The 27,358-nt window shown below is 41.7% G+C and overlaps 1 protein-coding gene across 1 annotated transcript; it reads left to right on the top strand.

Annotated features, from left to right (window-relative positions):
* The first annotated feature begins 23,782 nt into the window (after positions 1-23,782).
* LOC144704941 (uncharacterized) lies at positions 23,783-24,756 on the top strand. The gene is made up of 2 exons (XM_078577528.1): positions 23,783-23,924; positions 24,023-24,756. Exons 1-2 carry the CDS (start codon positions 23,783-23,785, stop codon positions 24,754-24,756), a joined length of 876 nt encoding a protein of 291 aa, XP_078433654.1.
* Positions 24,757-27,358: the final 2,602 nt, after the last annotated feature.

Raw genomic sequence — 27,358 nt, 5'->3', positions numbered from 1 at the left:
ATCACTGTGGAGACATGAACCTCAGGCTTCCATCCAAAGATTTCTTATCTTTAGAATACTGATATTATGTTACTAACTTAATAAGTAAAGTTTATTTATGTATCTTGTTTGGATAGACTGTGGTGCACCATGACCATCATGAAAAATGTTGTTCCATTTTTTTAAGAATTAATTGGTTTATTTAGTCATGTTGTTAAATGGTTTGTATCTGATGGATGTTCCTTGTTACAATAGCCACTTAGAAGATTACTTCAGTTTCATAAAGATTTATAATTGGGTTCATTTAATTTTGGATCATACACAACTTGTATATCTGTTGCATCACGTGTAAAATTCCCAAATCACCATTTTCTAATGTACCAAGGGAATTTTGGAACTAATATATATTCAGATGTATGTAGTCGTGTGTATGTCCAAGCAAGAGGCAGTTGTTCTTGTATCATTATTTTCACTAATAATTTATCTAGATACGGATGGGTATAATTGATGAAGTATAAGTCCAAAGAATTTGAGAAATTCATGGAGTTCAAAAATGAAGTATAGCAACAATATGTAAAGAGCATTAAATCTCTTTGATCAAATCAAGGAGAATACTTGAGTACAGAGTTCACTTAGTATACAAAGTATAATGGTATCTTGACTTAGCTATCTCCTCCATACACTCTACAAATGAATGGGGTGTCATAAATGAGATATCAAACCTTGTTAGACATTGTGCAATGTCCCATTTGGGATATGCCCATGAGACATCAGCACATATATTGAACATGTTACCTAGCAAGTTGGTGACTTTCACAACATATGAAATATGGAAAGGAAGAAACCAAACTTTATGTATGCAAAAATATGGGATATCATGCCCACACGATGAGGCATGATCCAAGAAAGTTGGATTTTTGGGTTATCTAAAAGAAACACATGGATACTACATTTACTGCCCTAAAGAACAATTTGTTTGTTGCAAAAGGGGTCATCTTCCTAGAAGATGAATATCTTCTACCATAAGATAGTGGTAGTAAAGTAGTCTTGGAAGAAATTCCAAGTCAGAACATAAATACTGCTTCATCCGAGGAGGGCTCAGTTCCTAAACATGGTCAAGTATGTACACAAAAGCCAAAAAATTTAGGAACAATAGTGATACAACTTGATCACTATATTGGACATGTTGGATTACATGAATTCCATACACTATATCTCAAGGATGATGATCCTCTAACATACGATGAGGCGTTTCAAGATTCCAACTCTCAGAAATCATGTGATGGATTCTGAAATTCAGCCCAAGCACCAAAAACAATTATGGTACTTTTTTTACCCTCTTGAAGGTATTGTATCTATCCAGTGCAAGGAGATGTTTACCAAAAATATCGGTATAGATGGACAGGTTGATACTACTAGGTAAGATTAGTTATGAAATGTTATCATGAAAGGAAATGTGTTAAATATGACAAAACATTATCATCAGTTGTCATAGTTAAGTCATCCATAATCCTTCTCACCATAGCTACACACCATGTTTAAGAGATCTGGAAAATGGAAGTCAAGATTGCTTTCCTCAACAAAAAACCTAGAGGGAGAAGTGTATTTTATACAATTTGAGGGTTATGCACCCATATCATTTCTAGATAAGGAAGGAAAATTGAAAAGATCCATTTATGGATTAAACTAAGCTTCAAGAACCTAGAATCTTATATTTGGTGTGGCTAATAGATCGTATGGCTTCATTAAGAATGAAGATGAACCATGTGTGTACGAGAAGATTTGTGGGAGTGCGATCACTTTTGTGATTTTCTATGTTGATAATATTTTACTCATTGGAAATGATGTAAGAATGTTGTCGGTATTAAAGGCATGGCTGTCCAAGAACTTATCCATAAAGGATTTAGGAGAAGCAACCTACATATTGGGATACACATGTATAGAGATAGATGGAGAAGGTTTTTAGGATTATCCCAATCTATGTGCATAGACACCATTATTAAAATTTTGGTATGGAGAACTGTAAGAGAGGTATCATACCAATGAGACATGGAGTTCAATTATCTAAGGATCACTCACCTAAGACTCTTTAAGATATACCCATGATGACGAAAGTTCCATGTGCATTGGATATATGATCCATCATGTACACAATGCTACGTAATATAGCTGATGTTGTAGTTTCTCTAAGTGTTACAATAAAATTTCAAGAAGACCTAGGAGAGGAACAATAAGTAATGGTGAAATGTATCCTTAAGTACTTGATAAGGATTCATAATTTATTTCTAACTTATGGAGAAGAGGAGCTAAAGCTCCATGGTTACACTGACTCAAGTTCCCAATCAGATCTAGAGTATAGTAAACCTGTATATGGTTTCCTCTTCTCACTGAACAGAGGCAAGATATCATAGAAGAGTTCCAATAGAGCACTACTGCAGACTCGAGAAGAGAAGCTGGATGTATTGCAGCGAGCGCATCTACCAAGGAAGCAGTCTAGTTGAAGAAATTCATCAAGGAGCTTGGAGGTTATTCCTTATATCTCAGAACCTATTCCATTTTTGTGTGACAAAAATGGTGAAATAGCACAAGCAAAAGAGCCATGATTTCATTAGAATTTGGAGCACAATCTAAGGTGAATTCACTTGATTATAGAGATCATTAATTAACGATGAAATATATCCTTTAGTTCTTGAGAAGGAATAATGATTTATTTCTAGTTGATCATTTGAAAACATAGCTAACCCAATAACAAAGCCTTGAGTACACAATGTTTTTGAGTGTCACCATGAAGCAACGTATTTGTTAGTTAGATAAGGGTCATTCACTTTATTCCAATCGAGAGATAGATAGATATTTTGGGGACTTCAACCCAATCATCCCACCATGTTTTTATTTAAGTTAATTTAAAGATATAGTAATTAATTATTATTCTCATGTGATGTTTATGATAAAGTCTATGAATGTGTGGACTGGTCTAATGAATTGTGATGAGATCCTAATATAGTGATCACTAGTATTTAAACATGTATTCTCAATATTCCTATTCAATGGATTGTTGAAATGTACATCAAATTATCTGGATAAAATAACACTATCTGATCCTACTTATACGATAAGAATTGTTGATCCTATGGTCGTAAGTGTGGAGACAATAAGGGCAGATGGTGGGTGCTCTTTGGAAAATTGGTTCACTGAATTGATATGTATGAATCCATAAATGGTATTATACCTAAATATTCATTAGTTTGATTCATGTCGCAGTTGTATAAATGATCCTTTGATCTTTGACACCAAGTACATCTCATGGATGGACAACTATGTTTTGACTATGACTTATGAGTCTCTTACCATAGGATTCAAACAAGCCTTAGCTCAGATGTAGTGACAAGCACACAGAGGTGATTGAGTGGTCAAGACATGACTGTTTGCCCTTAGTATGAGAGGAGATTGAGTCAAGGAAGATGATGCAGATAATTCCCTGGAAAGGGTAATAAAAATATTATATAAGACATTCTCGTAAGATCCTTGTTATGCATGAGTACTAACCAAATGGCATATTACAATTTTATGAGTAACAATACCCTAAGTCATTTGGGAGTCATGTGTAGATGAAGGATGACAGTAAAGGTTCCATCAAGTATACGGTAACCAATGATGGTAAAGGTTCCATGAGAGAGTTTGTACACTAATATGTAACTTCTAGAGCACGAGGTGTAGCTTGGCACCCCACAAGTTGGAAAATTGACCTATAGATTAGATTAAATAGATCCTTAGGTGATCAATCTATATGTTGTAAATAAGGTTGGCTAATAATTTTTAGTGGGCCACCAAAGTTATCATCTAGAATGATAAATGGGCCTAGAGGGTCACATAAATAATATTGTAGGGACATTGGTGTATATACTTTTAATTGATGAATTTTTGAATTAAGTAAAGTATAAATAAGGGGCACCCATTTTAGGCACCCAGGCTAATCAGAGTTAAGGTCCTCCCTTTTCTTCCTTCTCATATTCGCATTAACCAAGAAGAATGTCCTTACGGTGACAATATATACAAGAGCTTCAAGAAAATTTGGAGAAGAGGAAGTGGAGCTCCAAGAGCACCTTGATTGGATAGATGCTTCTGGAGTCCAAACACATGAAGAGCTTCAGAATAATCTCCAAATCAGCAAGTCAAAGGTGGAACAAGTTTCCCTCATGGTACACCAACTTTGATTTTTTTAGTGATTGCTTTTGAATCAATCATAACTTCTGCCGCATAGAAAAGTGTTTTCTAGCATTCAATCAATGCATAAACCCAATAATTTAATCACAGAATTGTCTGCCATAATTTCCCAAACACGTGGCCTATTAATATTTAAGGGAAAATGTATTAATTTTGATGATCCATTATTAAACGATCATTAATTTTGATCCAACTACACATCAACATGTGTGCACATGGGATTCACTCCAGTGTGACTAATAAATTTCATAATTTTTTTTCAATGCAGGCACATCTTTTTTGGTGAATGAAAATCATGGATACCCTAACTAGTTGGTAGCAGAGTGGAGGAGTGAGAAGAAAGATCCAATGTGTAGAATTTGCTAATTTGCAAGATGCAACATCACAAGATCTGATGGTCTGATTGACATGAAAATTAGGGGTAAATTGTATGCAATTTTAAACCCTTGTCGTTGTCAATTTTAGCTTATACAATAAAATTTATAAAACCTCACTTAAGATGCACAATGATGAGTAGAGGTATCGTCCAAGGGAGGATAGTGAGGAGTTCAATTCGATAATTTTTTTGATAATTAGGATTAATTTGATCTTCAATGAAGATCAAATTAACCTAATTAGACAAGGACTTTAGAGAGGGAGGTAGAAGAGATGAGAAGAGTAGAAGAAATGAGGGAGCTCTAAGTTGAATTAATTGATCCAAATGCAAGGATCAAGGAATTCAGTTAGAGGGATTAAGAAGAAAGTTTTGATTTGGGTAGTTGGTTTTTGTAGATTTGATAACTCAGAACTAACTAGACTATTAGATAATAAATAAATAAATAAAAATAAATTTTAATACCCTAGAATTTAAAGTTTTTTAGAGTTTTCTTTGGAAATGCACTTGAATACCTAGTTAAATCTCTCAATTTATCCTCTCAATCCTAATTAGGGCTTGTACATGATGCTCAAGCCACGCGATTTAGGGGTTCAGACCAGAATCAAGAAGAACAATCAAGAAATTGAACTAATTTCATTCAAAATGCACCAAAATTCAAATACAATGAAGGAAAAGGTACTAAACAGGTTGATCCAGTCTGGGGCTCCTCTCTCTCTCTTGCAGCTGTGATAGAGAACCATCAAGAATGACCCCCTCCTCTCGAAATTTGGCTTTTATACCTAGGTAAAATGGCAAAAATTACCATTTTACCCCTAATTAGTAATTAATTTTTATATATCAATTTAGACTTGATCTCAATGATCAAAAAAATAGAAAGAGGGGATCAATACGAGCAAATCCATACAAAAATCATCTCAGTCGGACTTATGGATCAAAAGTTATGAGTAAATGAATTTATACCAATACTACCCATTGGATTTAAATCCATTTATTTATATATATTTTTTTAAACTACGCGCTGATGTGTTGCCCACCTACTGGCCGGTGACTTTTCAACTTCTCCAGGCGGGTTTCTTCGCGTTGCGCCACGTACCCCCCTGGCGAAAATAAAAACAGAAAAAAATTCAAAAGTCGCATTTTAAATACGTTTTGATACGCATGTATGCATGCGTTTAGTCTTCGCCCCGACTGATTAGAGCTCGCCACGTAACCGCCCGTGCACGCGTGTTGTACGCGTCATGCGGGCGGTGAACTTACCTCCCGACGCTGGTCTTCATCAAGCGTCGTTGGACTCTCATCCAACGGCCACGATGGGGCCACGTCGAGCAGTCGAAAACTTCCCTGCGCTTTTGTAAAAAAAACCTTAAAAAAAAACTGGAGTTGCAGTCTGACGCCGCCCATAGGTAATTGTGTATATGCCCTTTGTGCACTCTCTCTCCTCTGGTTTCTCCTAAAAACATTAAAAAAATTATTAAATCATTTGCAATAAAACCCTAGAAGAATTTAAATAACATCTTTACGCCGACAACCATATCCGAGAGCTGTTTTGAGGGTAAAATTGCAACGGAAATTTACGAAAAGCCCTTCAAAGTTCAAAAATTATCTTAATACTCATTTTTTCCTTATAAATATATCTTTTTTCTTAGAAAAAATGCATTTCTTCTTCAAATAAATCTCAGAAAATTCCTAGAAAATCCTAAAAAAATCCTAGAAAATTCTAGAAATTTCACTGATTCATCCCCATGCTGATAAATCTCAAAATTAAATATTAAACTTGCCATTTTCATTACAAAATATATATTTGAAGCTCAAATAAATCCCTTAAAATTCATAGAATTGACAGAAAATTAGGGAAAAATCAGAAATCACTTGAAGACAATGTTTTCATGTAAATAGATGATAACAATCCCATTTTAAACTCTTTAAATGCATAAAATTGTGCTAATGGCATGAAATAAAGACCAAATTTAGGGTGTTATCAGTGTGCTTGTATTTTCCTTATCTTTTCGTCCTTGCAGAGAACTAGGATAGACCCAAAAGGGGTAAAATCTTATTTGTGACTTGCCCAACATTGGCTGATTGAATGGACATAACATGCATCCAGATTAAATACTCTTGGCATTTTTTGGATTGAATCTGTGAGCTTCTTCTTTATTTCTTAATCATCATCTTGTTTGTTTCTAATACTCCACGCATGGTTGAAATTACATGCTCTACAAGGGTTTATTTATCAAAATCATCATAGTGTTCCAAGAGTGCAGAAAGAAATCTTTTTAAATTAGGTAGGCATATCTTCACTTGAAGAATCATCAGTTACTCTCCAAAGTTTAATGTCTTATCTTGTATTCCTATTCATTGAATTTCAAGATCTTGATATTAAAATTACTAAAATCAAGAGGATACTACTTGCTCATCCTTCTCTTTCCTATCCTAGATCTTGATCTTCTTCAGAAGATCAAGATCTGGATAGCCCTAAAATTCTTATTCCTCACCTTAGGTCAACCTAGATCTTCAAGAGAAAATTTATGCTAGGTTAAGATTCCGATCTAACCTAAAATTCTACTACTTGATGTTCCACGATCTTTCCATTACCTCTAAATCTTTTGCTCTCTCTTTTACTCGTAAAGTTGCATATCAGATTGCAGAAGCTCCTCCTGCAGACTGACCCATTCTCTCACTAGCCTTCTGTTGTGCGTTGACTGGAAATTTAAAATATTATTTCATAGGTCTGAAAGCCCACAAAATATTTAGTTCAGTTGAAATCACATCATTCCTTCAGCACAAAATAGAAGGTTAAAATTAATGAAACCTTAAGCTTCCAATTTTTTATTTGATTTTCAGTTAAGGTCACAATTATGTCAATCAAAGGTGTACATAATAATTATTTTTAATGTTGAGTGTGTATCACAAATTATAGAAAACTTATTAATAACTTCAAGTTCAGCATCTTCATCGCTCCTAAAGTCTCACCTTGGATATTTGTCTATGTCTCACTTTGCAACCTCATAATCAAGATAGGTGGACTGAATGACGGCCCCTCTAGGGATTCTTCTCTTTTCATTCCCATTATTCTTCTCCCTTTGGTTGAACCTTTGAATTATGAACCTTCGGTTCTGAAATAAGGAAGGTGTTTTCCAAAAGAGGCTGTATAATTTATTTCATCCAATAGATTATGACTATAAATGGATCATTTTGAATTTCAACCATATGATTGATGTTCATTTAAATTTTCAATTGACATAGTTTCCCTTTTTAATGTAAATAAGATCTCTTTTTTGGAAATGCATTTTTTATTTTTTCCTCATGAGAGGCTACATGATGGTATTTTTCATCATGATTACTAATTTATTTTAAATAAATCTTAGGAAATACCATTTATAAGTTTGGATAAATAATCTTGATAATAATTCCATTTAACTTCTATATTAAAATTGACTTAATTGAATATATTCTGAATTTTTCACAGTAATATTCTTTATAGAAAATCCATTAACATTATTTTGTAAAAGCATAATGAGCCTAGTGGGTCCATTAGGCTCATATACAGCTATATTTTTTGGTATGTGTCTTCTTTATATCATACAGGATATCTGTCTTTTTTGTTTGGCCAATCTAAAGGCATGTTATATATCCTTTGTATTTAATTAATTTATTATTGTGTTGTCGTGCCTCTCTTCCCCCTTGGGTTTTCCCTTGGCAGTGAAACCTCTACGGTAGGGAGCTTCTCATGTTGTCCAACTATCATCTCTTCGCATCTTTGAGTATTGCTTTCACTTGTTTCACATCTCTGACTCAAAAGTATATAAATATTTGAGATGAGATCTTGAATATCAGAATGATCCAAATTTTCAAGGAAGTATAAGAATATTCATGAGATATCACATTCAATGCCTCATCATCATAATCTGCTATCTAGGTCATAAGTCATTTTTAATTGCATTTTCATTGCTATTTTGTATATAAGTGCATACGTATACAATTCAGTATATCTGCAAATAGTTTGTTCTTGGTACCTAAGATGAGTTCATTATATGAAGTAATTATGTAAATGTGATGTATGCCAATGGAGCATGTTCTTGCCACACGCCACCCATAATGTCTCCATGCTAATCACTACGAGATCAACCATATGAGCGAGACTAGACAGAACTATTATATTTGGAAATTTTGTATTCTTCTTGATTATCCTTGGATTATGAATATTTGAAGCACCCATTTTATGGCTAGTATTCTCCGCATCAATAACTCATACTATTCACTCATTCATTTCATATACTCAAAGACTTCATTATAAACATCACTTGTACATCAAATGAATACATTGTATCAATGAATAAGGAATGAGATGTGAAATTTGATATTTTTAGTAACATATATCTATATCAGTATTACACTCAGACAAAATACGATCAATCTTAGATGACAATCCCATTTTTTATTGTGGAAATCTTCTGCTAGTCTCCCTCATTTTACATATGTGCATAAAATACAAATAGCTAATGACCTTGTCTATTGATCTGATTTATTCTACGTGAGTGAAAATTTCTGCTATGGCATCACCCTTATAGATGATTTCATTGATCAATTGAAGGGCCTTAAAATTTTTTTTTACTACTGATCACACATTTACTCTTTCATTTGTGTATTAGCACAATTGATGACATACAACAATAGAATAGTGTTTACGATCAAAGGGAGGACTCTAAGGGTATGACCCTCTAGGCTCATGTCTGTCAAATTCACTAAAGTTGCATAATAAACTTTATCTTCTTTCAAATTAATCTGTCATCATATAGATTAATCATGGATCATTTTAACCCAATTGTTAGGCTGATTTTCCAGCCCATGGGGTGCAAAGGTACACTTCATGCTCTAGAAGATATAAATGAGTGTTTAGATTCATTTATGTGACCTTTCTATCAGGCGATTGTGTATGGTCAACTTTCCCAGTAAACCTTAGGGTATTTTCAACTTTCAAACCCCTTATTGGTCATCAAATTTTGTAGATGTTATTTAGGAAATCATTGGGAAACTCTTCTCTAATAGCCCACTACTTTGGCTAAGGAATTCATTACATCTTCTTACTTGAGATGACTAAGGGTGGATGATCCCATCTTGACCACTCAACTATTTCATGAACTTCATGCTGTATTAGAACTGTCCATCGACAAGACATATTTGGTGTCTCCGATTTAAATATCACTTACACAATCATAACGTAAAATCAACATGATTAACAGTTTGGTATAATAACATTCAGGGATACATACATATCAATTCATTAAAATAGTTCTGTTATCAGTTTTCATTATCTCCATACTATGGTTTGGATATTGGCCATATCATATGAGTGGGATAAGATAGTGTTATTCTATCTGGATGTTTTGATGTCCTTCTCAAGCATTCTTCAAATAGGAATATTAGAACACATTCTTAAAGACTAGTAATCTATGTATTTATAATCTACTCATAAGTCACTAAGTCAGATCATGTAATCATGGACTTCATCATAAACATAACACATCCATTATAATGAATATATTGTATCAATAAACACTAAATGACATAAGGAACATATATTTGCCTTACTAGACACATATATGTTTATCAATATTTCACCTAGACAAAAATCAATTACTCTACATGAATTCTTATTTTTCTAGTGATTCTAAAATACATTGAGCTATTGGCTTCATTTATGTATATACTATTTTTTTAATCAATGTAACTATTACATATTGTATCTCCCTAATCAAATGAAGTTTCTTAGAAATGCCTTCAACTTATAATGAGACCTTAAGTCTTTCACTTGTGTAATGGAAGCATTATTGTCACAAAATAATAGAATAGGTTTGATGATAAATGGTTTGACTCAAAGATTAGTGATGAAAATTTCGATTAGACTTTCTCCTTTGAGACACCAGTTGTAGGTATGTGCTCAATCTTCAACATCAAAATTTAGGTTGGCCAATCGGGAACTTTTTTAAAGGGTTATATGTCCATATTTATGATGAAAATATATGTGGCCGGCAAGCCAATCACACATTCCACATCTCATTCCACATTCCCTAATAGAACATATTCATTATAGTGCACATGTGATGCTTATAATGAAGTCCATGGATACGTGATCGGACTTAGTGAATCATGATGAGATCGTAATACGGAGATCACTAGTCTTTAAGCATGTGTTCTAAACATTCTTATTCGAAGGATACGTGAGGAGGACATCCAAGTATCTGGAAAGAATAGCACTATCTAGCCTCGTTCATATGATGAGTATGGCCGTTCCCGTAGCCATTAGTATGGAGACACTAAGGATAGATAGTGGGTGCTCTTTAGTGGAAAGAGTTCACTGAATTGATCCGTACGAGTCCTTGAATGGTATTATACCGAGCTGTTAATCAGGTTAATTCACGTCACGGCTGTGTAAGTGGTCCTTAGACCTTAGACACCAAAGACGTCTTGTGGACGGACGGTTGTACTTTGGCTATGGCCAACGAGTCTCTAATTATGGGATTCTAGACAGTCTTAGTTTGGGTACATCAAGAAGTTCATGAAGATGATAAAGTGGTCAAGATGGGATCGTCCATCCTCGGTATAAGAGGTGACAGCTCAAGGAAGATGATACGTTGAAGTCCTCGTTCAAGGCAGTGAAATATCGGAGAAGAGTTCTCCGATAATTTCTGAATGCATCAATACTAACTTGGATGATCGATTAGATTTGGACAGTTGACCATACCTTGAGTTGTCCAAGGAGCGTCAAGTGGATGAGGGATTATACACACACGGTAACTGATGACGAACAAGTTCCATGAAGGAGTCGATACACACTCCTTTGTATCTTTTAGGACACGAGGTGTAGCTTTGCAACCCACATGTTGGAGACTCGACCTATTGATTGGGTTAAAACAATCCGACATTAATTAATCTATATGATGATATAGTTAATTAATTTGGAAGGCCACTAAATGTTATTGGGCCACTGGAGTCGTTAACTAGACTGATACATGGGCCTAGAGGGTCACACCCAAATGGTCTTTTGGACATCGGAAGATATACTTAAGTTTTGGGGTTTTTTAATGAAAAATACCCACTTAGTATAAATAGGGGAAGGCCCTGAACAAAATTCACCCAGGCTAGAATTGTTCAGGGGGCTTTCCCCTTCTTCTGCACTCTCCCCACAACCCCTCTCCATGCCCGATGCGATCAGAATGACATAATGATGACGGTGGGCTTGTCAAGGAGAAGGAGGAGATTCGACGTGCCGAGGATCACTTGGATATCTTTAGAGGTAGCACATGTGAGCAGCTTGACTCGTCTTACTGAGGGATCTAAGAAATCACGGATGCGATCCATGGGAAGGTACTTCGTTTAATGTTTTTTGTTGATGTCATTCGATTCGTTCAAGTCTTCCCCTGCGAATCATTTTTATTTATTCATCCATGTCAAGCCCTCTAGAACCCAATAGTTTATGCATGAAGTCAAAATGTAGACTTTATAATCATTTGGATATAATTGAAAACTCTAATTTGTTCAACACTTTAGTTTCAAAACTTCTTTTCTCTGGACTAGAGATATATCCATAGGCCATTTGAAGACCTGAGGAATGGCATACACGATTAATTTGATTGCCATGTCAAGATGAATTCATTTTATCATATCTCTTTCTTTAGAATTATGTAGTAATTCTCCTTGGAGATCTGAAATACATATTGCATCGACATGAGACATATCTTAGAGTTCTCTATGCCAAAATCCTTTTGGTCAGAATTTGTGTGTTCATGGACTTGGATAATATGTATTCCCAACACAAAAGTTATCTTCTCCAAAATCCCTTAATGGAGAAGGTCTTTGAAATCATATTTATAGTGAATAGAATGATACCAAGATAAATACATAATCTCAACCGCGGCTAGTGAGACAACAAGAGTAGTGTTCAATCTAATTTGTTCATTTGTTTTTCTTTTGTTCCATGATATCCATTTTTGATGGGGGACCATCCAGCTTCGAAGACCCTATCAATCCAGTTTGTCGCGCAAAGGCTCACGCGCGAGACCCTACCTTTGGAGTATCCGGCCTCATCAATGGCCCATAAAGGTTTGACGTTATCTTTCCGTGCATTTCCTTGTTTAGTCGGCCATGTATGTCGGCCACCAATCTGTTTGTTTTTGTTTATTCGCACGTGTCTGGACTGCTGTGTAGACTTAACGTTTGCGCGTGTGTTAGCGCATGTGTGGGCATGTTTGTGTTTTTCTCTATCCTATTAGGGGGCCTCGATTATTCTTAATTGGGCCTTCTCCCCTTTATTTTTAAGAGGGAGGCCCATATTTGCACCTATAAAATGTGGGGCCCGCCCATAGGAAGAGAAAAGAGAAGAAGATTGAAAAACTGTGATTTTTAGTGATTTTTTTTTTATTTATTAGTGTTTTTTGAGTTTTCATCATATTTACAAAAATGCTATTGCAAAGTTAGGAGAAAGAAAGGAAACCATAAAAATTGCCAAAATTGCTGGAAATCGCTGCCTTCTCCGGAGTTCCGGCCACTGCTCCTGAGGCCTCCCAGCACCGTCTAGCACCGCGCGGCCGCCCAGGGCTACCAGCAGCCGCCGAGGGCTGCCAGTGGCCGCAGAGTTCTGCTAGCGGACGCCAGGGCCGACCGCGGGCATCATCTCTAGGGCGCCTCATCCCATGGCTACCTTGAGACTGTGGTGCTCCACGGCCGCTGTGACCCGGGCCAACAGAAGGCCGCCGTGACCCACGGTCGACCGAAGGCTGCCGCAACCCCGGCTGACCGAAGGCCGCTGCGACCTGCAACCCACTGGAGGTCACTACGCCCTATCATCGATCGAAGGCCACTGCCCCCCCATCAACTCAAGGCTGCTGCTCTGCCGCCCTGCCGCCGACCGGGGGACGTCGCCCCATGAGTGACCTGAGGCCGCCCTCCCGAGGCCGCCCCTCGGCCGTCCTGTCGCCATTCTCTCGGACGCCCCCAGCCAACCCTACGGCCGCCCCACAGTTTCCCTTTGGATTCCCCCTTGGCCATCCTGCGGCTGCGCCAAGACCACCCACACGATCAGGCCTAGGCCGCCCATGCGGGCGCCGCTTTGGTCGCCTCCTTCGGTCGCTTCGCGGCCGCCCTTGCGATCGCCTCTTTGGCCGCCCCTCAGTTGCCCCGCGGTCGCTCCTCACCCTCCTCTATAGCCACTCCTCGGTCACCATCGGTATCCAGCCTCAGTTGATCCTGGTGCCTGTCAACACCTCCTTGCCCTGACGCCGCCTCGCCCTGTTGCTCGCCTTCCACATTTGCCGAATCGGACACCTCACGAACCTACCATTCCTAGTACGCTCTCCGATTCCGGCGCAACATTATATTATTTCTTTTAGTGTCTCCAAACGCATTCTCCACCGCCGGGGTTAGATTAGTGATAGATAGGATTCACATTCTGAGGATCAAGATTTCATTTGGTACGTCCTTGGTTGAGATCGTCGAAGGTGTGCGCAAAAGTGATAGTAGCCGAGCTCGCACCGTTGGTCTTCAACCCCACGTGCGGATCATCGGGAGCCTAGTTGCATTCCCACGTCTTGCTTGTTGTAGTCTAGTGGATGTTGGTGTATGTCGATGCCGAATTTATACTTCTTAGTGATTTCAACATTGCATCATCATCACTTGCATTACATCGTGTTTCATCAAATTGTATCAGAGCCAACCGTGCTAACCTCTATGCTTAGCACTGTCAGTCCGAGGTAAAAAAAAATAATTAAACAAAAAATATTATTTTTAGTTTTTCACATCTTTCATGCATGCATTTCTTGAAAGTCATTGCACGTGCATCGATACATCGCACATTACTCGTCATTGCATCATTCTAGATAGGGAACCCTAGAGAACGAGATATCTGGTCATAGGATGGTTCAAACACGCGGCCAATTACGATTCATCATGGATGGTGCATCACGCAGCCACTGTTCGATCCTGAATTCCCGGATCTTCTCATGGAAGATCCCATTTTAGCACTTCCTCAGGTCGCTTTGCCTGACATTGTCGAGGCCGAATCATCTACTTGTGCCCGTTGGGAGTCTTCACCTAGGAACCCTACTCACAATAGTGAGCCGCCAGTGACGATGGCTCCACCACGATTCGAAGACCTCAGGCAAACAATAGTGCCCACGGTGCCAACACTGACGCCAAACCCTCACTACTCACTGTCATGATAATGTGATGTCATCTAGCAACCCAGGAAACCGTTGTCGCCGCCGTCTTTGCCAAAGATCTGGATGCTGCTCTTGAGGCTTCCCAGCATTGCCTAACACCGCATGCAGCCGCCTAGAGCCGCCCATCGCCACAGAGGGTTGCCAGTGGCAGTAGAGGGCCGCCAACGGCCGCAGATAGCCGCTAGCAGCCGCCCGGGGTCGCCCACGGCCGCCCAGGTCTCCTGTAGACGCCGAACCTAGGCCCCCGCACACGCGGCCGACCCGAGGCTGCCATTCCCCATGGCCGACTAGAGGCCGCTGCCACTCGCGGCTGACCAGAGACCACCGCGCCCCGCCGCTGACCTGAGGCCGCAATGCCCCGCCCTGGCCAAACTGAGGCTGCTGCCCGCCCGCCAATTGAACACCGCTGCCTTGCCATCGACCGGAGGCCATCGCCGCACCGCTGACTAGAGGCCGTTGCCCCACGATTGACCTGAGGCCGCCCTCCCCGAGGTCGCCCCTCGACCGTCCTGCCGCCACAGGCCGTAGCCAACCCTGCGGCCGCCCCACGATCTCCCTTTGGATGCCCTGCGGCCATGCCTAGGCCGCCCACGCAGTCCCCTTCGGTCGCCTCCCTCGGTCGCTTCACGCTCGCCCCTACGGTCGCCTCTTCGACCGCCCCTCAGTTGCCCTGCGGTCGCCCCACACCTGCCTTCGCAGCCGCTCGTCGGTCGCCTCGACTGACCGTAGTGCCTGTCGTACCTCCATGCCTTGACGTTGTCGCACCCTGTTGCTTGTCTTCCACGGTTGTCGAATCGGACACCTGCCGAACCTACCGTTCCTAGTACGCTCTTTGATTCCCTCTCGGCATTATATTATTTCTTTTAATGCCTCCAAACATTTTCTCCACCGCTGGGGTTAGATTAGTGATAAATAGGATTCAAGTTCTGAGGATCAGGATTTCATTTAGTACGTCCTTGGTTGAGATCGTCGAAGGCGTGCGCCAAAGCGACAGTAGCCGAACTTGCACTATCGGCCTTAAACCTGACGTCCAGATCATCAAGAGCCTAGTTGCATTCCCAGGTTGCACTTACCATAGACTAATGGTCGTTGGTGTCCGTCAACGCCAGATTTATACTTCTTAGTGATTTCAACACTGCATCATCATCCCTTGCATTACGTCCGCACTAGTCATATCCCTACTTGACATGACTGCCATCACCCTCCCTATGGTGTAACATGAGCCGTTCGATCCCGACTTTTGTCATGTTACATCAATTGTGGATGATAATTGATAAGTCCAAATTAAGGGATTTGATATTAATTTACTTACACATCCAAAAATACTTGTGTACTTTCCAAATAAACATACTTACACAAAAAATTCCTAAAACACTAAGTATAGGGAAAGTCTGATAACACTCATTTTAAGAGGTTAATATGCCCATATTTCAATATTACTTGCATTAAATTGATTATAAACATGTATTTCAATCTTAAAATGATTAAATTTATTTTTAGAATGATAATTTTAATTTTATAATTTTAATTATTTTTAATGATTTTTATGGAATCAATTTCTTAAAGAACAACATTGTTTTGAATCCGCATATAATTTTCCTCAAATGTTTTGGCATTATATTCTAAGAGACATAATTTTTCAAGTTCAAAATACATATTTTAAATATTTTTATGAATTGATATCTTTTTTGGAATTATTTAATGGCTCTTTGATTTTTCCAGAACTTCCAAAACCATTAAAGAGAGAAAATTGGAGGAATGAGAATGAGCCAATTTGAAATCGCAATATCTAACGATCTAGGAGTTTCATGCTGAAATTTTGAGTGGAGCTTCCTTTTCCCTACTCTTTCTATCCATATTGGCTGATTCATAAAAAAGCCCTTGTATTTTAGTAAAACTATGTTAGAAATCACTTCCTCCTAAAGAGGCTGATTAAAAGACAGTGAGTTTTTGAAGGTCCATCTAGGGTGTTTTTGGAGTATTGAGTAATTGGTGAAGATCAACAGAGAAGTTGAGAGGCGGGTCTGCATTAGGAAAATGCTTTGAGCCCAGCAGAACATAGGGATCTAAAGGTTAGTCTCTTGCCTCACATTAATTTCTCTCCTTCACATAAATTTAGTTAAATCTAATGGACATTATGTGGTCGTCAAGCCAAATCACACCACCATGTTTATTTAAGTTAATTTAGTAAAATATTACGTTCATTATTATTCCGGTGTGATGTTTATAATAAAGTCCATGAATAGATGCCATGACATAGTGAATTATGATGAGATCATAATATAGTGATCACTAGTTTTTAAACATATATTGTAAATATTAGCATTCAGTTGATAGTTGGAAGTGGAAATCTTATCTATATAACAAGTATAGATGATCTTGTGGCTATTAGTGTGGCAATACTAAGGGTCGATAGTGGGTTATATTATGACAAAGAGTTCACTGAGTTGATATGTATGAATCCCTAAATGGTAATATACCAAAATGTTGATCAGACCACGGTTGTATAAGTGGTTGAGAGACCAAGGACATCTTCTGAATGGATGGCTATATTTTTTCTATGACTTACGAGCCTCTAGTCATGGGATTCAAAAAAGCCATAGCTAGGGTGTAGTGAGAAGCTCACATAGATTATTGAATGGTTAAGATAGGATCATTCGCCCTTGGTGTAAGAGCATATTGACTCAAGGAAGATGTTGCAGCAAATCCCCCGTCAGGGTAGTGAGGATATTGGAGGTGTTCTCCAATAATTTTCATTATCCATTAGTATTAATCAAATGATGGATTAGGGTTTGACGATTAACCATACCCTAAGTCATTTGAGAGTCTCATGCGGATGAGGAATTATACATTAATGGTTACTGATGATGGTAAAGGTTCCATGACAAAGTTCATACACTACTTGGTATTTTCTAGAGCACAAGGTGTAGCTTGGCATCCATAAGATCCATAAATTAGAGGTTCACACACATAAGATCATAATGGCATTGGTGAATATAATTTACTTTTTGAGGTTTTTGAAAAAAATTAAAGTAAAATATAAAAAGGGAAGGGGGACCCATTTCAAGCACCCAAGCCAACCAGAATTCAGAGTGCGCCCTTTCTCCACTCTGCTCTCTTCTCTACTCAACCAAGGAGAGTGGTGAGAATTGAAGAATAAGAGGTGGAGATCCAAGCGTAGGGAGATCACATGGATACTTCTAGAGGCTGGCCATGTGAACGGCTTCAGAAAAATCTCAAAATGAGCAGGTTAAGAGTGTAACAAGCTCCCCATAAGGTAATGTGATGTATTGTTTTAAAGATCAATTGAGGAATCGATTAACGCTTTATCATCCATGGAGATCAGGTTTCCATTCTTATATTCATTCTTATCTTCATCATCTCTTTCTTGTCACCATACTCCATCATCTCACCCTACCACAGCCATCTCCGATCTCGATCTAGATCATGTCACCTTTGTCTCATAGAAGAAGCCTAAATCATCTAGTCCATCATCCTTTTCTCCATCTTGCAACCACATATCCATTATTCCATCAAATCCAATAGTCAGGTAATTGTGATGTATTTTTCCAGCATTCTATTTCACCATCATCTATCGACATCCACTCATATCCATTCACCCATCTCATTATCCTAACTTCTTATGCATCCTCTACATCCGTCATCACTTCACATCTTCATCTATCTCACTCTCCCATTTCCATTTGATGTATCCATATCCTCCTACCTATTCCTCATATTATTATTCATATCATCCTTATTAGATAATTATTATCACCCTCTCACCACCTCATATTTATAACATCACAATCCTATTTCATACATATCTCCTTGCGTCGCTCTCAAATGATCATTGAAAGAGTAATTAAATCCAAATATATGCTCCCTGTAGAGACAACCCTTGCTCATCACTAACTAGTCAAATTATTATGAGTAAAGGTTTATAACATAATATTGATAAAATCAAAATATCAACGATGTAATTTTACCCTAATTTTAGGTTCATTTAAGCCATGGTTTAATCCAAAGGGAATAAGAAAAAATTTCCTAGTTTGGAAATGAAAGAAATAATTGTATAAATGATAAATGTATTTTTATACTTATTCATGGATTTTATAGCTTTTGACGTAATTAATAGGAATTAAGTGTATTAAAAATGAATAAAATATGATTATATGTAGTATATTTATTTTACAGATTTTTAATGAAATAGATAGTTAAATATAATACTTGAAAGTGAAATATATTCTTTATGGATATTTTCAAATTTATGTAATAATTTTAGACAAAAAATGACAAAAATTAGGATTATTTTTGGAGATTTTCCTTTTTATTTTTTAAATGCATCAAATACAGTGTATGACCTCTTTGGAAGTTAGTAGTTGTGGTGGTCGCAACAGTTTTTCACATTTATATAAAAAAATGAAGAAGAATATTAGAGACATTTTATTTAATAAATGAAATAAAATATTGATTTTTTTTCAATCTATCAAATAAAGTTTTAAGTTTAAAAATGATACAAAAACCCTATAGTCTCAAACCCTATAATAATGGTTGGTTATCAGATATATCTCATCTTATATTGGGGGTGAATATCTTATCTTGACCATATAATCACATTCATGGACTTGTTGCTGCATCTAAGGCAGTTAGGAATGCCATTCGTACAAAAGGGTATTCTGGATTTCATGAGGGTTATGATAGAAATGAAATGCCATCTGGTTTAGTTTGTGGAGGTATTTGGAAAGTGCCTGTTCATAAACTACCCAGTGTTGGCAAGTTAAACTGATATACACCTAAAATCCCATCCAATAAGTAGGTACATTCTTATCAGTTTTTTGACTTTTTTTCTTTGTCAAATGTGAGTGAATATCCCCCTCCTTGGGGTATTATTGTAGTTCTCCCCCTTCCCCTCTAGGGTTTCTTCTCTATTCTCTACATAAGGGTAAAACCCGTATCGTTCATTTTAAAAAAATACAAAAAAAAACTATCTTGTTCCACATGGTATCAGAGCACCATCCTTAACCTTGCTGGTCGCCACCGGCGCCGCCGCTACGCCTCCGGCCGCCGCCGCCCCTTGCTCGTGATCAATGCTGCCACCTGGTCCGCCGGCCCCCTGCTTGCTGGTTTCCTTTTTTTTTTCTTTTTTTTCTTTCCTTCTTTTCTCTTCGCGGGCCCCTGCTTACCGACGTCAACCGCGGCTCCTCCGGCGCCGCCCGCTCCGCCGGAGCCGCTCGCTCGGCCGGCGTCGCCCCTGCCGCCCGGCGCCACCTGCTTCGTTCGGTGCCGAGGGCTACGCCGGCGCCGCCCGCTTCTGATGGCGAGGACGCCAACACTTCAGCGTCAAACACGTCACCGCAGTCAACGGGAGTCAAAACACGCCGCAACCGTCGACCACCACGTCTCCACCCGTGCACGTCCCCACGCGCGTCATGACACGACGCCAAAGGCAGATCCACAACTGCCCTTTGGCGTGACACGGCGCACGTCTTTATTTTATTGTCATCTTCTCTTTCCTCCAAGGCCTATATAAAGGCCATTGTTTTCAAGCAACTCTTACGCAATCATAATTCAAGAATCGAGTTTTTGTTTAACTCTTCTTGGAGGATTGCCCAGCCTCCCCTCTCTTCCACCTTCAAACCCTAGCCGCCGTCGCCGCCGCCGCTGCCGTCACCGCCGCGGCCTTGCGACGTCAGCCTCCCCTCTTCTCTCTCTTTCTCTCACCCTCTCCCTCTCTCGCCCAAGGTTGCACGGGTAGCCCCGCCAAGGAGCTACTCAGCCCGCCCGCGCGCCGCGACGCCCACGCGCGCCGCGCACGCCACGCGCCGCTGCGCCGCGCGCCGCCTGCGACGCCAGCGTGCCGCCACGACGCCGCGCGCGCCGCGCCGCGCAGCGCCGCACACCGCCGCGCAGGCCGCACGGCACCCACGCATACCCGCGCGCGCCGCCGCGCACCGCCGCACACCGCCCGGGCAGGCCCGCACGGCACCCGCGCATACCCGCGGGCCGCCCACGCACCCTGAGCATCGCCCGCTCGCCCTCGTGCACCGTCTGCGCGTCGCCCTTACGCCCTCGCACGCCGCCCGCTCGCCCTCGTAAGCTGCCCGCGCGCCGCCCGCACGCCCTCGCATGCCGCCCGTGCGCCGTCTGTGCGCCTCCTGTCCGCCATCCGCGCTTTGAGCCATCCGGGTGCCGTCTGCGCTTCGAGCCACGCGCGAAGCTCGCGAAGGGTGCGCTCTGCCGCACTCCGCGCACGCACCAAAGCTCCGCACGCTTCGCGCGCTCAGCGCCCGCGCGCGCTGCTCCGCGCGCTTCGTGCGCTCCGCGCACCCTTCGCGCGCTTCGCGCGCGCGGTTGTTCGCCCACGCTTGACGCTTCACCCACGACAACCGCACTCAGCCAGGGCCGTTCAACGCCCGGAACGTCCAGCCTTATCTTCGTCCAGTTGGCCGTTCAACGCCCGGATTTGCCCAGCTTTGTCACGATCAGAATTGCCCGCAACCTCTTCACACACTACGATGCCGAGGTACGCCTGAACTCTTTGGTGTCGAAGTGTTCTCCGTCCAGTGTTTTCTCGGGAAGTTTCCACCGCCGTCGGAATCTGAATTGGTTTGGATTCTCTGCTTCTTCTACCTCCCTCTCGAGTGTTTCCTCGCGACGCGAATCCGACTTATTGATTTCGGTGTTTAGGCATCGTCGCGATGGGGGAAGACAATACTCCCGCCCTCGATAAGGGTCGGAGCTGCACCACCAGATTTTTCATCGGTTTTAAAGTCCGAATCCGACCGTGAATTTCTGTGGATTGTTTTATCCCTCACACCCATCCTACCCTTAGTCCTGTCGTCCCGCCCTTCCTCGCCTACCCGTAGTCGTCCTACGTCAGCTTCGCCGGCGCCGCCCGCTCAGCCTGGGCCGCCCTCTCCGCCGGCGCCCACTGCTCCGCCGCCGCCGACCGCTCCGCCGGCGCAACTTGCTCTGCTCGGCGCCGTTCGCTCTGCTCGACGCCGTCTCTCATGGAGCATCCGGCTGATTCCTCCGGCTCCTCGTTGCTGCCGCCGATGACTCCGTCTCTGGGTACACATCCGGAAACCTACATCTCTTCCCACAGCTTCATCACCGGCCTTCAAGGGCCGACAACCCTCCTTGCTGGCACTAACTATGTTACGTGGTCTGTGGGGTTCCGTCGATTTCTTGAGATTCATGGCCGCCTCTCCTACCTCACCGACGACCCGCCTTCTCTTGAAGATCCTCGATTTTCCACCTGGGTCACTCAAGATCAGGCGGTCACCTCTTGGCTCCTGAAGATGGCTATTCCGGTCATCGCAGAGCCAATGCAGAACATCTCTCCGTCGAAGGCCATTTGGGACGAATGGGCTCGCATGTACGAGTATCGCTCCAACATTGGTCAGACGGTGGAGATAGTGGAAGGGATGTTTCGCGCTCGGCAGGGTACTCATCCTCTTCAGGATTTCTATGCCACACTGCGCTCCCTCCTCAACCAGCTTGAGATTTATCAGCCCTACACAGCCGATCTCAATGTGCAGCGTCGCTACCGCGAGGAGATCGCCGTTGGCCTTTTTTTGGCGGGCATCGACCCCACCCTTGGCTCGCAGATTCGCGGCAACATTCTGAGTTCTGCCACTCTGCCGACCTTGGGTGAGGCCTTCTCCACTGCTTTACGGGTTAGCTCCCCGGGGTCCGCTATTCCCGTTACCACTCCCTTGTCGACTAACTCAACCGCCCTCTCCTCGGAGACCCGACCTCGCGGCCGTGGATCGACTAGCGGTGGTCATGGTCGGGATAAGGGACGCGGTCGGGATGGTAAACCTTACCCCCCCTGCATTCACTACCAGTAGTTTGGACATCGCTCCGACAAATGCTGGCAGAAGTTTGGCAAGCCCGGCCTGGTTGCCAACTCCAGCACGACAGACTCCTCTTCGGCCTCGGATGTCCTCACCATCTCCAGGGAGGAATATGATCGCCTCCTTGCTACTCAGGCTACGACGTATCCCTCGAGTACCACGGGCTCTCATTCCTCCCATATTGCATCGGCCTCGACCTCAGGTATTGCTCTTCTTGCCTCTCCTTCGGGTTCCTGGATCATCGACTCGGGAGCCTCTGCACACATGTCAGGTACCCCTTCTCTCCTCTCCCGCCTTTCTAGCCTCCCTCATCCTGAAACTGTCACCATTGTGGACGGCCATTTTTGCCCTGTTAGGGGCAAAGGACGTTCCCTACCGACCCCATCACTCCCCTTATCTGATGTTCTCTACATACCCCAATTTCCCGTTAACCTCCTCTCCATCAGCGCTATCACTAAATCCCTCTTATGCTTGGTGTCCTTTTTTCCTTATCATTGCACTTTTCAGGACTTGCGGATGGGAAAGAGGATTGGTTTGGGACGTGAGACCGGCTGGGGTATCTACGAGCTCGTTCCCGATTTCCTCCTACTGGGTTTCGTTGTCTTCTCTCCCAGTCGGAGACTTCCCTCCAATGGCATCGTCGTTTGGGTCATCCTGGCATTACCAAACTTCGACAGGCCCCTCCCTGGCTAAACTTGTCTCCTTTTGATTGTGAGTCTTGCCAGTTGGGCAAGCATTTTCGTTCTACTTACTCTCGCCTTGACTCTATTCCGAGCAAACAACCTTTTGATCTTGTACATTGAGATGTGTGGGGACTGTCTGGTGTCTCATCTATTTCTAACTTTCGCTATTACATCGTCTTTGTTGATGACTTCTCTCGTCTCTCATGGATTTACCTCCTCCATGACCGCATCGACGTCCTCTCCTCAGTTCGTCAGTTCCTCCAAGAGATATCCACCTAATACTCCTCCACCCCTAAAATTCTTAGTACTGACAATGCCTTGGAGTTTATCCAGTCAGCCCTCTAGGACCTTTGCTCCTCTCTTGGCATTATCCATCAGACCACGTGTCCTTACACCTCCCAGAAAAATGGTGTCGCCGAGAGGAAACACCGCCACCTTCTGGACATGACCCGCACTCTCCTCATCGAGATGGGCGTCCCGCACTATCTTTGGTCGGACGCCCTACTCACTTCCGCTTATCTTCTTAACCGCTTACCCTCCTCTCCTCTTGGTTGTGAAGTTCCCCTCTGTCGTCTTCACCCCGATCGTGAGCTATTTGTCCTGCCTCCTCGGACATTTGGTGTGTGGCTTTTGTCCATGACCACACCCCCAACTTGTCCAAACTGGCACCTTGCTCCCTTAAAGGAGTCTTCGTTGGCTACTCCCGCACTCAGAAAGGCTATCGTGTATACCTTCCTGATCAGCGCAAATATCTTGTATCGGCCGACATCACCTTCTTTGAGACCACTCGGTACTTCTCCACTACTTCATCTACGCCCACCTCTCCACCTCCTCTGTCTACTCTGACGCCACCTTCTACATTCCTTCCACCCACTTCTCCTTCCGTTGCGGCCACTCCTCCGCTCCTCTTGGACTTCCCACTTGAGACCGTCTCGTCATTCGCCACTCCTCCTCGCTTGGAACCTCCAGCTCCGTCAGTATTTACCCCAGCGCCGGACTCTGTCGAGCCACCAGGCGGGTCCTCGCCCACGTCTGCAAGTTCGGCGCCCCTTGCGTCGGCAGTGCATGACCTCCATCTACCCGTTGATCTACAGAAAGGTACTCGCTCCTGTACCCTTCATCCTATTTCCCACAACGTCAATTATGACCGCCTTCGCCCCACCTATCGTGCCTTCTCCCTATCCCTCACCTCCGAGTCGATACCACGGTCCCATTTGGAGGCCCTGAGCATTCCCCACTGGAAGGAGGCTATGGATCAGGAGTATGCGGCACTCACTAAGCGTCGGACTTGGATTCTTGTTTCTCGTCTACGCAATATGAATATCGTCACCTGCAGATGGATATTCACGGTGAATTACAAACCTGATGGCACCGTCGATCGATACAAGGCTCGGCTAGTAGCACGCGGCTTCACCTAGACATATGGCATCGACTACAAGGAGACATTCTCTCCCGTGGTACGTTTGAACTCTATTCGAGTCCTTCTATCCATTGCGGTGAATCAGGGGTGGCCACTACATCAATTGGACGTTTCAAATGCTTTTCTCTATGGGGAGCTTACCGAGCAGGTCTTCATGGAGCAACCACCTGGATACTCTACTCCAGGCTCCACTGGCCGGGTATGTCATCTTCAGTGTGCCCTCTACGGTCTCAAGCAAAGTCCGTGTGCATGGTTCGCCAAGTTCAGGAAACTTGTGCTTGCTCTGGGACTCACCCCATGCACGGTGGACCCTACGGTGTTTCGCAGACACGGCTCCACTGGCACGGTCATCCTTGCGGTGTACGTGCATGATATTTTACTTACGGGCAATGATCATGCAGGCATTGCTCAGGTAAAAGCTTACCTCCACCAGCATCTGACCATTCGGGACTTGGGCACTCCCAAGTACTTTCTCGGCATTGAGTTTGCTCACCAGCCGGGTAAGTTGATCTTGAATCAACAAAAGTACGTCCTGGATATGCTAGAGGAAGCCAGGTTACTGGGGTGCAAACCTCGCAGTTCTCCTATTGACAGTAAATCTTGCTTCTGGGACTCTACTTCTCCGCTTCTTACTGACGTTGAGCCTTATCGACGATTGGTGGGGAAGCTCATATATATGACGGTCACACGTCCTGACATTGCTTATCCAGTGGCACTTCTCAGTCAGTTCATGCATGCACCTCAAGACATACATTGGCACGTTGCCCTACGGGTGCTTGCCTACTTAAAACATGCCCCGGGCCGCGGGCTCCTCTACCGATGCCATGGACACCTCCGTGTGGAGGCGTACTCGGACGCCGGTTACGTTGGGGATCGCGGGGACTGGAAGTCTACTTCAGGTTTCTGCACCTTTGTTGGTGGGAACCTGGTTACATGGAGGAGTCAGAAGCAGCGGGTTGTCTCCCTCTTGAGTGCGGAAGCCGAGTACCGCGCCATGACGCACGCCTCTTCGGAGCTACTGTGGCTACGCTCTCTCCTTCACGAGCTTGATTTTCCTGTGCAGGAGGCTATGCCGATGTACTGTGACAATCAAGCTGCTATCTTCATCGCCAACAACCCCACCTTTCATGAGCGGACGAAGCACATCGAGATCGACTGTCATGCCATTCGTGATCGTGTGCTCGCTGGCCTCATCACTACTCCACACGTGGGATCTTCGAAGCAGTTGGCAGATATCTTCACCAAAGGGCTGAGCACCGCCGCATATGACGTCATTTCCCGCAAGCTCGGCATGTTTGATATCTACCCTCTAGCTTGAGGGGGAGTGTGAGTGAATATCCCCCTCCTTGGGGTATTATTGTACTTCTCCCCCTTCCCCTCTAGGGTTTCTTCTCTATTCTCTGCATAAGGGAAAAACCCGTATCGTTCATTTAAAAAAAAAAAAACTATCTTGTTCCACATCAAATTAACTTAAAATCAGTCAAATTAACATATGTGCCCAACGCCATAAAAACTAGAAAACTATTACACAACCTCAATCAAGACATCACAAGTAGGCTAAGATATGATAAACTTAAAGTAAATTATATTATTTATGCATGCAACTCTATATAACTATTTTTTATTGGAAGATAATATTCATATAAATACAGACAATAAGATAGATATACATAAAGTAACTTTGTAAAGAGCGTATCATGTGAGAAGAAAGATGTATACATATTAGTAAATATAAAATATAACATTAATATTACAATGTAGAAGATATATATTATTTTAATTTAGGAAATATAAATTAATTAAATCGCCAATGTTGTGGATACGGATCATATTTTATCGTGTTTAATAGTAATATTTTTATGTAGAATTTTAGCTATATATTTAATTGATAATGACGGTGGTACATCTGTTTATAATTATGAGATGAAACATAGGGAATAAATATGATTTAAATATTATAAAAAATAAGGGATAACATATTTTTTATGAATAAGAGTGGTAGAGAATATCATATATATATAACTATAGATATTTATAGATAAACGTGTGAATTGTTAGCTAATATGGACATATCACAATTATTATTATTAGGAGATATTTAATCTTGAGAATACATATATATTAATGATGCTTAGTATTTAAATCGTGCAAAAGATATATATTTAAAATATTTTATAGAGTGTGGATATACCATATTATTTTACAATAATTAGTAGGGTTAGAGATGTTATATAGGTGAGGAGAGAAAAAACTATGTATGGCGTCTTTATTTTTTTATTTTAATATGTAAGTTTAAACATGAAGAATGTGGTGAGTTCAAGAAAACATTTTTTACACATATCTAATGTATTAATTATGAATTTAAATAATTAAAATTTTATAATATATATAACAATAATATTATGATAAGTTGTTAAGTCGTCCAATTTTAATTTATATCCAATACAAAATAACTTGCATAAAATATTTTCAACCATATTCAGATTAATTTATGAAAAAACATAAAAATCTAGGTAATAATAATTCTGGGAAAATACAGAGGATTGTGGAAATATACCTATTCAAGTAAAGAGAATTGTTTGGTGAAGTAAAATAAATCA

The sequence above is a fragment of the Wolffia australiana genome, chromosome 6 (assembly GCF_029677425.1).
Source record: "Wolffia australiana isolate 7733 chromosome 6, ASM2967742v1".
Classification (NCBI taxonomy): Eukaryota; Viridiplantae; Streptophyta; class Magnoliopsida; order Alismatales; family Araceae; genus Wolffia; species Wolffia australiana.
This window is presented reverse-complemented; position numbering and strand designations above follow the sequence as displayed.